This window comes from Callionymus lyra, chromosome 9 (assembly GCF_982586985.1).
Source record: "Callionymus lyra chromosome 9, fCalLyr1.hap1.1, whole genome shotgun sequence".
In the NCBI taxonomy this organism is placed as follows: Eukaryota; Metazoa; Chordata; class Actinopteri; order Syngnathiformes; family Callionymidae; genus Callionymus; species Callionymus lyra.
The window spans coordinates 1,947,073-1,965,515 of record NC_141826.1 but is presented as its reverse complement, the minus strand read 5'-3'; the positions used below and the strand labels follow the sequence as shown (position 1 = coordinate 1,965,515).

At 41.0% G+C, this 18,443-nt stretch overlaps 1 protein-coding gene across 1 annotated transcript; it reads left to right on the top strand.

Moving 5' to 3' along the window:
* Positions 1-2,548: 2,548 nt before the first annotated feature.
* ints6l (integrator complex subunit 6 like) lies at positions 2,549-17,891 on the top strand. The gene is made up of 18 exons (XM_087798575.1): positions 2,549-2,934; positions 3,021-3,098; positions 5,635-5,784; positions 7,796-7,885; positions 7,976-8,159; positions 8,222-8,350; positions 9,675-9,838; positions 10,314-10,466; positions 10,530-10,662; positions 10,736-10,830; positions 10,928-11,038; positions 11,811-12,026; positions 12,092-12,218; positions 12,657-12,799; positions 13,619-13,841; positions 15,867-16,247; positions 16,535-16,628; positions 16,693-17,891. The coding sequence occupies exons 1-18, from the start codon at positions 2,824-2,826 to the stop codon at positions 16,793-16,795; spliced, it is 2,685 nt and encodes an 894-aa protein (XP_087654701.1). The 5' UTR covers positions 2,549-2,823; the 3' UTR covers positions 16,796-17,891.
* Positions 17,892-18,443: the final 552 nt, after the last annotated feature.

Genomic DNA, 18,443 nt, shown 5'->3' with positions numbered 1-18,443 from the left:
AGTTGATAGATTCATAAAAAACAGGAACAAGAACAAAGTTTTTATAAAACGAAAGTGCAAGATTACAAAATCTAAGTCTAAAGATAAAGAAAATAGATCAAAGACAAATATCAAAGACAAAGGACACAAAGATTAACATGGAATATCATATTTTCACTCAACTCCTGCCCCCAAACTCAGAATTAAAACAGCCTAATAAGGTAAGGTAGAACTTTATTGATGATGAAATTGTTTTAATAGCACGAGGAATGAATGAGTCCCTGAGTCTATTAGTGTTTTATCATGGGCAGGAACATTCTTGCTCCATCTGCTTCTCTGCTCACTGATGACAGTGTTCAGAGGAAGACTGTTATCATCCATGACGGACAGTAGTTTGTTCAGTGATCTCCTCTCAGCAACTGTCACCAGTGAGTCCAGCTTCATGCCAACCACAGAGCCAGCCCTCCTGATCAACCTGTCCAACCTGTTGACACTCCTGTTGGACACATTCCCACCCCAACACACCACAGCATAAAACAGGACACTGGCCACCACAGACTGGTAGAACATGCAGAGGAGCTTCCTGCAGATGTTAAACGATAGAAGCCTCCTCAGAAAGTACAGTCTACTCTGAAATTTCTTATATACATGGTCTGTGTTGCAGGACCAGTCCAGTTTACTGTCCAGCCACACACTGAGGTACTTATAGTTGTCAACTATCTCCACCTCGTCGCCTCTGATGGATACTTGACGTGGCTTTGACCTGGACCTCCTTGAGGTGTTCAGCTGCAAGTGGTTCCTCTCACTCCAGTCCACAAAGTCAAGTATCAGACTCCTGTACTCGTCCTAGCTGCTGTCCCTGATGCATCCAACAATGGCAGTGTCGTCAGCATACTTCTGGACGAGACAGCAGAAGTCTGAGTCAGGCTCCTCCTTACATCACTGATCTGATCCAGCCTTACACCCCAGCTCGGGCTCTGAGGTCTGTGGATCAGAATCTACTTATGGTTCCACGCACACGGCTCAGGACCAGAGGAGAGAAATCTTTTCAGGCTGTTGCTCCTAAGCTTTGGAACAATCTTCCTCTCTCTTTGCGCTTGATGGAGTCTACTGACTCCTTTAAGAAACACCTTAAGACGTTTCTATTTGTTCAGGCTTTTCCTTGAATTTCTCGAACTCCTGTGTTGTTCTCGGTGTTGTCTTGATCTTTGAAGTATGTACTGTTTTGAGTATTGTTTTGATTGTTAAAGCGCTTTGTGACCCTGGTCTCGAAAAGCGCTATATAAATATATATTACTTACTTACTTACTTACCTTGCTCAAAAGTTGTTGACACCGATTTCTTGGACTTGGTCTTGTGTCCAGTGATGGTTCTAACACCATCCCAGACCTCTCTTATTTGTACCCCACTCAGCTTCTCCTCCAACCTCCTCCTATGTGTCCTTTGCCTCCCTCAAGCTTTGCTTCACCTCCTGCTGTGCTGACCTCATGGCGTCCCTGACCCTGCTCCTAAAAGCCACCTTCTTCCTGTTAAGGACATCCTTGACGTCCTTTGTTACCAAAAATTGTATTATAAGGTTAACAGCAAACAGTCATAGCAGGGGCGACAACATCTAAGCAAACATATTAATAATCCGTCATAGACAGTGTGTCGGACCCTCGATGTCGTCACCACGAGACTTCAGCAGCACATCCCAGTCTGTGGTGTCAAGGCAGTCTTTCACTTCCTGATTGTCCTAGTGGTCACAGTCTGTCTCTGCACCACAGGAGTGTACAGGGACTGAAGGTGGGCCAGGTTATAGTAATAACCACAATGATAATAACCACAATGATAATAATCACAATGATAATAACCACAATGATTATAACCACAATGATTATAACCACAATGATAATAACCACAATGATTATAACCACAGTGATTATAACCACAATGATAATAACCACAATGATTATAACCACAATGATAATAACCACAATGATAATAACCACAATGATAATAATAACAAATATAATAACCACAATGATTATAACCACAATGATAATAACCACAATGATAATGGTAATATAGTTGATCTGATGACAATTGCATGTGAACTAGTAACAGACACGTGCTATGTGAAAGCAAAGGTGTAGTTTAATAATGACAACGACAGTGATTCAGGTACTGTGACATTCACAACAGTAATGTACAGTTTGGATCGTTTAAAATACATTTAGACACGTGGAGAGCTCATGAAGTGAACTGGACACAAAAAAGGAACCAGTCAAATGAGTGTTCCAGGGTTGATCTCGATAACGACACTGGAGCAGATGAAGCACAACCACAGTCAAGTGAAGGTCGTGAATATGGAGACACTGAAGGAAACGTTGCCTTATATAGGGATGGAACTGTGTTGTATTTAAATAAGGACATTTATCGACACATAAAACCTGTTGAATTATCCCACAGACGCTTTAATTGTAGGTCAACAATTTCTTAGTGATCCTTTATAAACACTCACTGCAGCTGATCTACACACAGGCCACAGACATGGCGACCTCATTGTTTATATAGACGCTATATGAAGTGGGCGTGGCCACCCGCACGGGAACGAACCAATGGCAGCGCAGCGGAGGAAGAGGGGTGGTCCCTTTTTTTGGAGAAGCAGAAGTTGAACAGAAAGCCGAGCCAGAGCTCTGGAGAGGCGGATAGAGGAGGCCAGAGGCAGCGGCCCTCTTCTGGAGGGGGGGGCTTATTGGAAGAAATATACACACACATGTGTGCGCTGCTTGGCTGCACCGTAGCTCATATGTGGAGAACAGTTCTTTTAGAAAGCATTCACGCGGGGCTCGCCATTTAAAAATGCCTATTTTAGTTTTCCTCTTAGACACGTCCGCCTCTATGAATCAGCGCACTTATTTGGGCACGACGTATCTGGACGTTGCTAAAGGCGCGGTTGAGGTCTTTATGAAGGTAAAGAATGTTACTTTTCTGCAGCCAAGATGTTGAGCCGAGGCTCCGCCGAACAGCATTAATACTTGTTTTCCTTTTTTTGACAGCTGCGCGCCCGAGACCCGGCGAGTCGAGGCGACAGGTACATGCTAGTTACATTCGATGATCCGCCATACGGAGTCAAGGTAATAAGCAGCTGTTATTACGTGTCAAAGCTCGAAATGGAAATCTGTAAATAAGACTTTATTGTCCTTCGGGTTCTTAGCCAGTGTTGGGTGGCTTCCTCGTTGCGAAAAAAAAGGCTATTTATTGTCTCCAAAAAAACAGCCGCAGAGCCGGAGCCGCACTGCCTCCTGACGTCCAGCAGACATTTTGCTTTTGTGTCGAAATCACTCTCGGGCGTTGAGATGGAGGCGGGGAGATTTATTGTTGCGGATGACGTGTTGTTTTTTTTGATAACGCCGAGCGTCGATTGGTCCGAGAACCCGCCAATTATTAATAGCTCCTCCCTTTCAAGATAGACGCGTTCCCATTGGTCAGTCTGCGATGGACGTTGAAAGGTCTCTTCTTTTTAATGGAAGTTCGGAAAGTGTTCATTAATAAGACATCCATTTGTCTAGAACGATTATGGCTCGGTATCCGCTATTTAATCGTACCGAAGTATTAGTACCTAGTACTTTGCCTTTATATACATTGCGTTTTTGAATTTACAGCCAAATGTAATGAACTTTGTGTTTGTAACCATTTTCAGTGTGAGGAGCACATTTCGTTACAGCCACGAGTCACTGTAAAGTGAAGATCTAATGCTTTAGTGTTAAATACAAGCCATAGTGTTTAATATACAATACGTGTGTATTTATATTTTTAAACGTTATTTTTCCCGTTGAATGTAACATTTTTTCAACCTAAAACATAATTCGCATTACATAAATTAAAAAATACTTTTTTTTTCATTAGTTGGTCTAGACTAGCAAAGTGTTTATCAGAGAGGTTGTGAGTTTAATTCTAACTTCTCATACTTTTTTCTTACCATAATGTAAACGAATACAGTGGTCAAATAGTGACTATAGATTATCTGTAGAAATAAAGGTGTTGGTGGATTTAAATATATTGGTTATGATTCGGATTAATGTTTTTAAAATTAGTGTTTATTTATTCTTTATTTATTTCGTTTATTAATAAAAACACAAGGCCAACACTATGAATATTTTGCATATTCTTTTATTTCAAATTGTAATATACAAGACACACAAAAATGGGAAAATATAAGCATACACAAATCACACAAAAACACGCATATACTCACACACGCGCTTATGGGATACCTTGATGTTATTAACATTATTACATTATTTCACCATTTGTTGATTGCTTTATAGCACTGTTAAAAATGGAAGTCTACACATTTCATATTTTTTAATGAAATTGCAACCAATTAGAGGTCAAAACACGAAAGCCTTGTTGTGGCGACAGATTTCTGTCAGAGAGCTGTAAGTGGGGTTAAAACAAGATGATAAATGTGTGCTTGTGATTTATCAATTATATAGCCCTAAATATAATACCTAGTAATTTTCTCTGATAATTTTCTAACTGAGAATAGTTTACTCTTTTAGGTAAAGTCTTAACATTTTCCCATCTATCAGATTTTGCTGGAGCCTCATTATAAAATTAGTAATGTATGTTTTGGATTTATTACTTTAAAGAATGCAAATATCAGGCATCATTTGGCTCCTTGTTTACAATTAATTAAAGGATAATTGTGTATTGTGTAAAATAGTAAATTAAGTATATGAGATACATTTTTTTTAATGTTTATGTAATTTGATGCAAGATGAGGGACAGAAAAATATAAAAAGGACCCATAAGGAAAATGACTAATTCACATAGAAATGATACAAAGTATCCCAGAGAAGCATAATATCATCAATATAATCTTTGTGCTACAATGTGTGTGCTACAAAGTGTGTGCTACAAAGTGTACATCTTTCAAAGAAGTCCATCACAGATTTGTGCTCTCAGTGAAGTTGGTTTGACGCCTCTTCCTCATGCTCTTCCTCTCTTTGTCTTTTGTTGTTTCTGGCTGCTTTGTGCTCTGAAGTTTATGATGAAAGGACAAGGTTATGGTGAATGACTTACTCTGATTGCAAAGTCACAGAATGTTGATTCAGAAGTAGAGAAGGAAAACTGAGCTCGAAAACTAGTTATATTGTGTACTACAAATGATTTAGTCCAGACTAAGATTCAGATTTCTTCTGACCGGCACTTGATGTCTGGTTGTAACTTGAGTTTTACACCTCATGTTTATTATTGCCCCGTGTTGACATGGACACCCATGGTGTTTTGCTTCTGCTCCTCCCTCTCCTGGTGGAGGAAGTGGTAAGCTTTCAGGTCATCCATAGATTAAGCAAGAAGCTGAAACGGTAAAGTACTTGACCTCGCTGGAGCTCCACTCCCACATCCTCTACCCTCGGAGAATTTCTTCATCACACAGGCAGCAGTGGGGCGATTATTTTTGGATACCAAAAAAAAAACTATTGAATTAGACGCTTGAAAGTACAAGTGTTGTACCAAACACTCGTTTTCCAATATTATTTTTTATTTCCAGTTACTGCTTTAATCTCATTTTTTGCTAGTGTCTCTAGCTGTGCGGTTTGAAAGTGGTCTACCCGGAGCTGCTGCTAATGAAAAAACAGTTGATCCATGTATTTGTTTGTACCTCAGGCAGGCTGGAAGGAGAATCATGCCACCTTCATGTGCGAGCTGAAAAACCTGCAGGCATCTGGGCTGACGACTTTAGGTCACGCTCTCCGAACAGCCTTTGACCTTCTTAATCTCAACCGCTTGGTGTCAGGCATTGACAACTACGGACAGGTATGAGCGATGACACAATACGAGTAACCTTCTTGGACTGAGGTCAGGACAGGCCTACAAACAGAAAATAAATACTTCAATAAGAGCAGCATTATACATGCACAAAACATTTGGATATATTTTTAATGTCCACGCATGAAGGAGTCATACTTTGGCAGCTGGTGCGTGTCTGAAATGCATTTACTGTCACACACTTCCTCTAAATTATTGATAATATATGATCCATTAAGGCATTTTTATAAAAACCGTGCTGCAGCCTTACACGAGGAAGGTTGCCTGTTCAAACATTTAAGCAGGTCTTTAAAATCTTAACTTCAGTAATTTAGCATTAACAATACAAGTTATAGTAAGTAATTAAGTAAGTAATATTTGTAGAGCGCTTTTCTAGGGCGACTAATGTGAAAAGCCAACTCTCCTGACTCGCATGTTTCTTCCTGTCCAAGGTACAGTAAGTCCTTCATCATGAAGATGTTTTGAAGTCATTACTTTATAAAGTTCTCCCCCCTCGGAAATCTCGGTGAACGAAAGGTTACGAGAGCGGAGTCCATTATCACGTAATAATGGGCTTCACTCCTTCTCCAGCCAACTGTAATTATGCCCCGTTTTGTTTAAACAATGAGTACCTTGGAGAAGGACACTTCCTGGATTGATGAGCGCAGTGACAAACCTTGATGCTTGACCAATCACAGCAGAGCGGGTGTGATTATTGTTTTGGGGCGACATAGCTCAGATGGTAGAGTGGTTGCCTGCAGTCCAAAAGGTTGCAGGTTCAATCCCAGCTCCAGACAAGCTTGTGTCGTTGTGTCCCTGAGCAAGACACTTTACCCTGATGGTGAACTTAGCGCAAGTGTGCAGCCTACTCACATTAGTATGTGTGAATGGTTGAATTTCCCCTCGCGGGACTAATAAGGGATTCAAAAAAAAAAAATTATGGTAACAAGATTAACCTCCTGAATAATATAAGTGTTTTCAGTGAGCGTGGCTAAAGATCATGTTCTAATGTAAATATTAAAATGAAAAGAGAGTTTTTTGCAAACAGACACATACTATAAAGGTCCAACATCAATTTAAGAGACACTTGCATCAATACATGTGTTGCCCTTTAAGAGTGTGGTTATGAATAGTATTTTATCAAACACATGATGCATTTAAAAATACACATAATCGAGATTATATTTTAAATATGATAAGTATGTCTATGCCATTTCCTGTTTGAAGCAACTGTGGCAGCGGAACCATTTTTACCAGTCACAGTTGCCCCTGCACTTGCATGACTTCCATCTATGTCAATAAACATTATTTGGTGTTGAACATTTGGCCTATTCTGATGATTACATTTTGTCACTCTGCACTGACCCTATGACACTATTTTGTTTGTTTGATTCATTTTCTTTCATCATTCTTTCTTTTCATAATTTTTAAAAGTTATTACTCTTTTGATTGTCAATTTTCACCACCTATTTTAACCTCATTTAACCCTCAATTTACCTGTATTCAGTGAAACAACTGATAATAATACTAATATTAATGTGGTCATGTGACTTTAGCCGCAGCTTCAAGGCATCTTTTAAACCAATCTATCCTCTTCTTGTACTAATTTTAATACATTTGAGTTGTCATTTCTTCTCTTAAAATACATTAAACTGCTAGGGTATCTAGTATTAACAAGATGACACATTTTCTGGATTATTTTTTTCCAGTTTGAAGTAGATTTTAGAATCTTAAATCAAAATAAACATCATTCTTTCTATTACTATTTCGATTTCCATCTACTTATAGTAGAATAACTTGTCAGGACAATGCACCTGAATTCCTGGACCTGATCATTATAATTACTCTGTCATGACAGAGCTATCTTGTTTCCCTCTCTAGTCAAGAGCTTATTTAGTAGTAACTTCTGCATATGTAGTATCGTGTTACACCTGCGTTAGGTGATGGTTGTTATAGAAACAGAAAGTAGGGCAATATTTTGTTGTTGCTCGCGTGAGTTAAATGTTTGTTTTGCCTGCAGGGTCGTAACCCTTTCTTCCTGGAGCCGTCCGTGATAATCACCATCACTGATGGGAACAAGCTCACACACAGCTCTGGGGTGCCCGACGAGGTGAGCGAGGGCAGGAGCTGCAAATGTGCTAATTCTGAAGTGACTTCCTTAGTGGAGGGGTATTGTCTCACTTCTGTATCTGATCTGCAGCTGCACCTGCCTCTCAACTCCCCGTTGGCGGGCAGCGAGTTGACAAAGGAGCCTTTCCGGTGGGACCAGCGGCTGTTTGCGCTGGTCCTGAGGCTGCCTGGAGCAGCCGCACCAGAAAACGAGCAGCTCGGTAGTGTCCCCACTGACGAGTCGGCCATCACCCAGATGTGTGAAGTGACGGGAGGTTTGTGATTCCTTACGCCTGCCTTCCTGTTTAACGTTCATAACCATCCTCTGTATCCTCAGGGAGGTCCTACTGTGTCCGCACACAGAGGATGCTGAACCAGTGTCTGGAGTCTTTGGTCCAGAAGGTTCAAAGTGGTGTGGTTATTAACTTCGAAAAAACAGGGCCAGACCCGCTTTTGGTCGGTGACGGTGAGTGACGAGAAAACATCACGTGCACAGTCGTACGATAGATGAAGCTGAACAGAAATAATGATGAGTAGAAAATTGTGCCATCCTTTGCTTACCTCCTCACCGCCTCACTGTCTTTGACTGCTTCGGTGCAATCAACCAACATGCAGAGTTCATAGAGCTCTTGAGCTGTTATATGTGTGTGTCTGTGTGTGTGTCTGTGTGTGTGTGTTACTCCCTGCGGACTACAATCAACAATATCTTTCCAATTAATCTCCTTTTTCAGTGTCATTGACCCCATAATAGTGTCTGTGAAATCCTCTTCATTCATTTGGTCGTTGAGATTTACAGAGAGAACAAAAAACATCATTCATAATAGTAATAATGTTTTGATTTTTTCATTTTATTTACTTTCAAAAGTGTCAAATGCATTAAAAATCTATTTGAATGTTTCAATGTTTAATATAAATGTGAGAAATTGCATAAATTATATGACACAAAATATGTTTGGTAATACATTTATTTAAAAAAAACATTTTCCCAAAAGTAACAATTATTTCATTATTAAGATTATGCCCTTAATACTGTGCTTACTACCAAGTAATGAAAACACTTTTTTTTAGCTTTTCCTCAAAGTGAGGGACAAAGCTAGACTCGCTAGCTTAGCTGCAGTCATTCTGTAGTGAAACTGTATCTCTGTATATTTTGAAATCTATATTCTGTAAACCTTCAATTTAATTACAATTACAGGTAATTCTAAATGGAATTGATTATATCTTAAATGGTGTAAAATGGTAAAGATTAAATGGCACTGGCTTTGAAGAACAGCATTTTCATTTTAGAGAGACTTTTGTCGGTAACCAAGACATCCATTCAACACATGGCTATACCACTTTGTGCTCGACGACAGGAGAGACAACAAAAAAGAGGATTCTTTGATTCTGTTGAAGATGCATTTGATTGAGAGATGTTTAACCGTCATACACAGCTTACGTTGTTTCCCAAAATAGAACCGTTCTGCAACTTGATTTAGCCTCACAGCTCGAGTGTTTGAAAGATTGCTTAGTTTGGTTTCTTCTTTTCACTCTGGTTTCCTCCCAGAGTTCTGAAGCGGTTAATTTACTGATGTAAATATTTCAATGAAAAGAGATTTTTGTACAAACAGACTCATATTGATGAGTACAATAGAGGTCCAAGATCATTTAAGAGACACTTAAATCAACACATTAGTTCTTTAAGAAGTTAAAAAGTCATCTTGAGACTGAGTAGGTTTCTAAATAACCCAGTCAAAGAAAAAGATCCTTTTGAGGTTATACAGAGATTTTAATGTGGACCTGTTTTTCAGAGAACTCCGTGGAGCCGAGTAGATCACTGTCCTCCTTCAACACACAGCTGTGGCACAGCTGTCACAAACTCATCTACGTACGCCCCAACCCCAAAACAGGAGTTCCAGTTGGCCACTGGCCCATTCCAGAGTCCTTCTGGCCGGACCAGAACTCCCCGACTCTGGTGAGTTGTAAAAACAATAAAGCAGTGTCTGTACTTTACTCAAGGGGCTATGAGACTGTCCCCAGTCCACATGTGAGTGGGAATAGGCACTGGTACCAAAATCGTTGGTTGTTATTTAATGGAAACGGTAATAACCAGAACAGAAAGAAGAATCCTTTTCATTTCAATCAATCCCATCCTGTCCCGTACCTTAACATTATATCCCTGAATTTTATGCAATCGAATCTTCGGATCAAAGAAGCACAAAAAAGAATTCTATGTCATCAAACATAATTCTCACCTCATATTTAGTTCATGTCATTAAGTTAAAAGTGATACCTGATAGTTTTTGTATACTACTCGTAAGAACTACTAGTGCTTAGTTTTCTGTCACTTTTCTTCATTGTCATTTTAATAGTTTTTCTCTCACGTGGGCCCCTGGTCCACACCGGGTGTCAACGGAAGATTGCGTTCTAACAATTGGTCCTTCCATCAGCCCCCTCGGTCGGCCCACCCTGTGGTCCGGTTCTCATGCGTGGACTGTGAGCCCATGGTCATCGACAAGCTTCCCTTTGACAAGTACGAGCTGGAGCCGTCTCCTCTCACCCAGTACATCCTGGAGAGGAAGTTGCCTCACATGTGCTGGCAGGTAGGATCTCCGCTCTGCTCTCTCAAGTGAGCACATCTGTTCTCAAGAACACTCTGTGTCCAGGTGTTTCTCGGCAGCAGTGGGAAGCAGACAGACCTGGGCCAGCCCTTTGGTTACCTCAAAGCCAGCACCACGCTCACATGTGTCAACCTCTTCGTCATGCCTTACAACTTCCCAGTCATCCTCCCGCTCCTCGGTAAGAAGACTGGCCTTCTGATAAAATCGCATTTGAAAGTCAGCCTTTAATTCATTAATCCATTCCTGCTCAGACGACCTGTTCAAAGTGCACAAACTCAAACCAAACCTCAAGTGGCGACAGGCTTTTGAGATGTACCTGAAGACCATGCCTCCGTACTACCTCATGGTAATCCCTCCGTCCTGCCGCTCTTGTTCCGTCTTCTTCACTCATTTTGTACAACTGAGAGCCAAAACACTAACCTGCTCTTGCTATCTTCTGGCAGCCCTTAAAAAAGGCGTTGAGGATGATGGGTGCACCTAATCTGATTGCAGACACTCTGGACAGCGGCCTGAGTTACAGTGTCATCTCCTACCTGAAGAAGCTGAGCCAGCAGGTAAACCATCTCCGTTTAGTTTCACACCGCGGCAAACCGACAGCTTTATTGTCTTCTGCAGCATAATGTTGATAGATACTTTCTCAGGAGGGAGGAGGAGATTTAGAGGCTACACTTTACACCAGCATGTCAGCAGGCTAGTTAAAGAACCTTCTTGTGTTAAGCAGTCACTGGCAGAAAAAAATGTTGTTGGAAAAATAGTCAATAGTTACATCTCACACTATAAAACAAATCCAATTATTATTTATTTCAAATCTCATTTTCAGGTAAGTCAAATATTTAAGCTTTTCCAAGACAAACAGTCTTGACTGTATATTAACTTACAGTCAAGTATATTAACGGATTAAGGTAAGTTGATGTGCCTACTTCCCCTAAGTCTGTTTTTAGAAAAGACTATTCATCGTCTACAAATCACAGCATCTTAAAACATGTCAAATGTTTTCTCTGAGATATGAATCAAAAACAAGACAATTCTCTTAACGAGATGTTCGTTGAATTGTCGGAGAACTGTCATCAATTCAGATTAGATGATCTGACTGAAAACTAGAATAATGTATGAATACATTTATTTTAGTTTTCACAATAAAATCTCTGCTCAAAAATATGAAGCGGTCAGTATAGGCAGCAGCTGAGATCAAAGTAACATAAATAAATGAAAGTGGATTCTATTAATCACAGTGCTTCCTCTTTATCAACCATTTGACCAAATGAATGTTCGGTTTGCTGTTCAATAATGTCAGAGTGGACTGACGGGTTTCTCTGCTGCATGAAGGCAAAAATAGAGTCGGAGCGTTTGATCGTGTCTGTGGGGAAGAAAGTGCCTCAGGAAACAGGCATCAAGGTGAAGAATCATTCCAACTCTCTGTCTCTGGCCCATCGGAGAGACTTCAAGCAGCTCCTCCAAGGGATCGCCGGCGAAGGCCCGCTGCGCCTCGCCGACCTCAACTTTAAAGAGTTTGCCGGGTTCCAGATCGCCCTGCTCAACAAGGTAGGCTCAGTGCTTAGGAAATTATTTGTTTTTAAAATGAGTTAAAAAAACAATCGTCTTCCAAGGACGTGAAACCTCAAGCTTATCGAAACGCCTACGACATCCCGAGAAGGAATCTTCTGGACCAGCTGACACGGATGCGCTCCAATTTACTGAGGACGTCACAGAAGTTAATCCGAGGGCAAGACGAAGGTGCAGTGCAACCACCGTGTGATAATATTCACACTTTCATCATTTAAAAGTTTTAGTTTGACAACTGTTTGAGGTACCTCAATGTCTATTGACATGTTGGCTATCACCTTAGCTGCAGCTGTTGTTTAATAGCTTTTATTTTAGACCAACAAATTCACTAGTATCATTCTATAGTATGAGCTAACTCCAAGACTATTGGTTGGAACTGTTTTTGTCACATGGACCTAACTAGTGCTAGCAACAGTTAACAAAAAATGCCTGTTTTTCACCTTCATATTTTATGCTGGTACTTTACCCTAATCTTGAAAATCTTTGAGAAATCTCTTTAATATGCTAACTGGTGCCAGCAGAGGCAAGGAAGATGTCTTTACATCTGCAGCTGGAAATGATTGGAAATGTGCATAAATGTGAATGTATCTACTCCGACATGTCTCTCAGATTACCTGCACAGTATTCCAGTGGCTCAGATGGGAAACTATCAAGAGTACCTGAAAATGATGCCATCTCCTTTGAGAGAGATTGACCCGGATCAACCCAAACGCCTGCACACATTCGGGAATCCCTTCAAGCAGGACAAGAAGGTAGAATCCCTTTCTTTCTTTTTTTAACTGAGAGATTTGGTCTTCATTCTGAACACGTGTACAAACTGCTCTCTGCAGTCTTCGGTCCAGCACTGTGACTTTTAGACTCTAGAGGTATATGCATTTTTTGCCTCTATAGTTAGGTCCTGGGTATATTCTGATGTAATGGCTGTAGAGTTGTCTTTAAAAAAGTCCCAGACCGAGTATTTTTGTTTGTTTTTCTGTGATCGAATAGTTATTTGACTTAAAGGTAAAAAGTTTTTGACTTTGTTGTTGTCTTAATGAAGAATACAATATAAAAAAAACACCTTTATTACATGATAAGAACTAAAATGACACATATAAGCAAAGTTAGATGATGCATTTTGAACTGTTTTCCATATTTAAAAACAACATACTTTCTCTGCTTGACTTTTACTATTCAATATTTTTCTGCCAGTGACAAGACAGTATCCAGGCGTTATTAGCTGCTGTGGTAAGATTTGGACAAATAATGCTCATTTGAGGATTTTGAATGAGCCTGTGATGAATGTTAAGCCCTAGTAGCATTCTAACTCACTCCGTGTACGGACCTCTCAACAGCACTTTAAAAGAGCTTCGAAACAAGCATCTATCCAGGGAGCCTGTAATTGAGGTTGAATTCACTGCCAGAGAAAACTCTTCAACATAGTGGAAATGAAATCACTGACTGCACCATAGGACGTCAAGTAAAAGCGACAGATTACTGGTGACACATCTGCTTCGATCCAAGAAGCTCACTGTGAACCGATGACAAATATCCTGATTACGAACGTGATGGTAACTGTCTGATCCTCTCAGGGCATGATGATCGATGAGGCGGACGAGTTTGTCGTGGGTCCTCAGAGCAAGAAGAGGGTCAACTCCGGTGACTCCAACTCAAACGCCACTCTGAAAAGAAGGCGCAGCATGTCTCCGTTGCTTCGCCGACCGCAGACTCCACCGCTCAATAACAACCACGTGATGGCAGGAAAGAAGGGAGTCGGGCTTCCGCCGGCACAAAAGCCGACACCAAAACTCAAAGGTATCAGAGTGAAGAGTGACCACGTGTTGAGTGTTGCTGTGGTGTGTTGGGGTGGAAATGTGTCCAAGAGGAGTGTCAACAGGTTGGACAGGTTGATCAGAAAGGCTGGCTCTGTGGTTGGAATGAAGCTGGACTCACTGGTGACAGTTGCTGAGAGGAGATCATTGAACAAACTACTGTCCATCATCATCTGTGAGCAGAGAAGCAGAATGAGTGCACGAATGCTCCTACCCAGGTGCAAAACAAATAGACTCAGGGACTCATTCATTCCTCGGGCTATTAAATTGTACAATTCTGAGTTCGGGGGCAGGAGTGGAGTGAGAGTATATGGATGTTCTGTTCTATGTTAGTCTTTGTATCCTTTGTCTTTGTTGTTTTTCTTTGACCTACAGTGAAGAAAACAAGTATTTGAACACCCTGCTATTTTGCAAGTTCTCCCACTTAGAAATCATGGAGGGGTCTGAAATGTTCATGGTAGGTGCATGTCCACTGTGTGAGAGATAATCTAAAAAGAAAAATCCAGAAATCAAAATCTATGATTTTTTAACATTTTATTCGTGTGATACAGCTGAAAATAAGTATTTGAACACCAACGTTAGAATTTTGGTAGAGTAGCCTTTGTTTGCAATTACAGAGGTCAAACGTAGTTCTTCACCAGGTTTGCACAGACTGCAGGAGGGATTTTGGCCCAATCCTCCACAAGATCTTCTCTAGATCAGTCAGGTTTCTGGGCTGTCGCTGAGAAACGAGGAGTTTCAGCTCCCTCCAAAGATTTTCAATTGGATTTGGGTCTGGAGACTGGCTAGGCCCCTCCAGAACCTTGATATGCTTCTTACGAAGCCACTCCTTGGTTTTCCTGGCTGTGTGCTTTGGGTCATTGTCATGTTGGAAGATCCAGCCACGACTCATCTTCAATGATCTGACTGAGGGAAAGAGGTTGTTCCGCAAAATCTCACAATACATGGCTGCAGTCATCCTCTCCTTAATACAGTACAGTCCTGTCCCATGAGCAGAAAAACACCCCCAAAGCATGATGCTACCACCCCCATGCTTCACAGTAGGGATGGTGTTCTTGGGATGGTACGCATCATTCTTCTTCCTCCAAACACGCTTAGTGGAATTATGACCAAAAAGGTCCATTTTGGTCTCATCTGACCACAAAACTTTCTCCCATGACTCCTCTGGATCATCCAAATGGTCATTGGCAAACTGAAGACGGGCCTTAACATGTGCTGGTTTAAGCAGGGGAACCTTCCGTGCCATGCATGATTTCAAACCATGACGTCTTAGTGTATTACCAACAGTGACCATGGAAACGGTGGTCCCAGCTCTTTTCAGGTCATTGACCAAGTCCTGCCGTGTAGTTCTGGGCTGATTCCTCACCTTTCTTAGCATCATTGAGACCCCACGAGGTGATATCTTGCATGGGGCTCCACTCCGATTTAGATTGACCGTCATGTTTAGCTTCTTCCATTTTCTAATGATTGCTCCAACAGTGGACCTTTTTTCACCAAGCTGCTTGGCAATTTCTCCGTAGCCCTTTCCAGCCTTGTGGAGTTGTACAATTTTGTCTCTGGTGTCTTTGGACAGCTCTTTGCTCTTAGCCCTGCTGAATGTTTGGGTCTTACTGATTGTATGGAGTGGACAGGTGTCTTTATGCAGTTTACGACCTCACACAGGTCCATCAGATTCAGGATAATACAGTGGAGTGGAGGAGGACTTTTAAAGGTGGACTAACAGGTCTTTGAGGGTCAAAATTCTAGCTGATGGACAGGTGTTCAAATACTTATTTTCAGCTGTATCACACGAATAAAATGTTAAAAAATCATAGATTTTGATTTCTGGATTTTTAGATTATCTCTCACACAGTGGACATGCACCTACCATGAAAATTTCAGACCCCTCCATGATTTCTAAGTGGGAGAACTTGCAAAATAGCAGGGTGTTCAAATACTTATTTTCTTGACTGTATGTTCTTGACCTTACCTTACCTTAGATGGTCAACAACTGGTTTTCGCCCTGCAGGACTGGAAAGACACGAGGGGTCGGAGAGCAACGGAGAAGAAATTCCAGGGCAGGAGTCCGGTGAGATGTGGCCCCTGGATATGGACGTGATCTCGGAGTCGTCACCGGAGGGGAAGACGGCCGCCTTGCCTCAAGGAGAAGAAGTTATTTTGACCGAGAAGAGACTTGTGACTGAAGTTCTGGAGGAGGAGGAGGAGGAGGAGGAGGAGCAGCAGCAGCTGGACAAGAACAGCTACCACACACTGAGTCCACAGAGCCAGCCGGAGGGCAGCGAAGACACGGACGCCGGCGAGCTGGAGCCCATCTTCATCGCACCGCTTGACGGCAGTCAGGCGGAGCTGCGCACACGCGTGCTCAAGGAGGTCCGCAAACCTGGAAGAAGTGAGTACAAGACAACAAACTACTGTTCATTCACGACTCTATTTATTCAATTTATACTTTACTTGCGTTGAACATTGTACCAATTATGAACTTAAAGTAACTTGAAAATAATAAATATGCAAATATTAAATGTGAAAAAATATGATATAAAGATCTATATCCTGGAGGATTCTTAGCTCTTAAGCGGAGGAAACACCACAGCTCTTTGCCAGAAAAGAAAATAATTTGAGTGGAAGAAGCTCTATGCAGATGGAGACGCTGGAGTCATCATGTGAATGTTCCCTCAGACTACCAGGCCATCATGGGACTCCTGCAGCAGGTGAAAGGACCAGCCGACGTTCAACGGTACCTCATCCAACACGCCATCCAGGAAGCTATCAGGTGAGGCAGTCGCCACCAAGGTTGTCCGTACGTTCTTGTCGTCACCGTTCTCGTTCTCCGCCAGGTTCAAAAAGCGAGTCCTGATCCAGCAGTTGGAGACCACTATGGCTGAAATGGATGCCACGATAACCACGTCCTCGCAGCTCCCCAACCACCACAGCAGTTAGTTTGACCACCAAGACCTCGGTTGACAGTGACCACTGAGAGAGCAAATGCACTCACAGATGTCCTCATCTTTTGTCTCCATCACACACACTCTCACACAGAAGCACATGGCTGATATTTCTAAATAATTCACACACTTGTAGTGCAGTGTGACCTTTGATTCTAAGTTTAACCCCCCCTGGATCTTTTTAGTCATGCGCCCCAGTAATGCAGGGTTGAGCTGAAAACAAGTTACACACCCACCTACTGGGTTGAATAGATTTCCATTAGATCAGTGGTTTGACACAATTCACAACATAATTATGTTGAAAACATGTCTCCTAAAATACAGAATTATTTATCAAAATAATTTGTATTGGCTCAACTGTAAGTTAGCCATGATTGTTCCTTATCTATCAATACATATCTTGATTTACTGATAAAATTGATGTTTGACGAGCCAAAGGGGGCGCGGCACAAAAAGGTTCTGGGAACCCCACATCATTGGATTAACTAGATATAAATCAAGCTCATACGGCCACACAGAAACATTTAGAATCAATTAAAATACTTTAAACTGTGGAAGAACATGTTGCAGCACAATGTTTTCAAATTGTGCAATGAAGAATTGATGAGATCAAGCAGGAAATGTAATTAGACTGATCCAATCAGCACTCCAGCTCCAATCTCAGGCTGTCCAACTGCATTTGTGCTATTTTGTTAATCGCCAGAAAGGCACTTTTAACTGTCGTTCAGGATATTTGCACAAACCACTGTAGAGGTCATTTCAGCAGCTGTTGCTACCACACACACACACGCAAACCTGTCTCTTCCTGCAGCGCAACACACACTCCATTGATCTCCAACTTTATTTGGCAGTTTTGACATCTGTCCCGACCCACGAGGCCACGTTGGCAGCCATTTTTATTCCACGACAGATGTACACTACTCTTTTTCTATGTTCATAAGGAATATAGATTATTTTTGTGAAATTGTTTATTTCAGAGTATGATAAATATTTTGGAAGAAAATTTGAAAGCCAATTTTGTACGCTGTTGAATGCACATAGAAGTGGAAAATGTATTGAATTACTTTTTTAATAAAAACAAGTAAACCAGTTGTGAAATGTTTGTCTCTTTGAAATAAAAATGAAATGATACGGAAGGCAGACCAAAAGTAAAGCCTGCAGTGACACCTAGTGCAGTGTGAGCGCTATGAATAAAAACCAGGGGCTCTACGTGACCCTTTATGTATAGTCTGGCCTTAGCAATTCGTTTGACCAAGTTTAGCAACCTTTTTAATAAGTCATTAGTGAAAACTTTAATAATTTGCTTTTTTAATAAGTTATCTTTCTGCCAGGATTAGACTGACAATAGCTTGGGAAATTTCCACTGTAAAAGTAACCAACGCTAAACCATTAATAGATAAACTTGGTGAAGTTTGTACTTGCATTTAATTAATTTAAATCTATAAAGTTAGTATTATACTTCTTAAAAAGAAAATATTCGGATATTAATTATCTTAAAGTAAAATGTATTTAAATGGAATTATATAGACAAGATGGCTCCTTCTATGGGATATTTGTACACTTGCTCATTCCAGAGATATGGTAAAAAACAAACATGAAAGCACTTCGGTACATTTAATAGGCAACACTTATTAACAAACTGG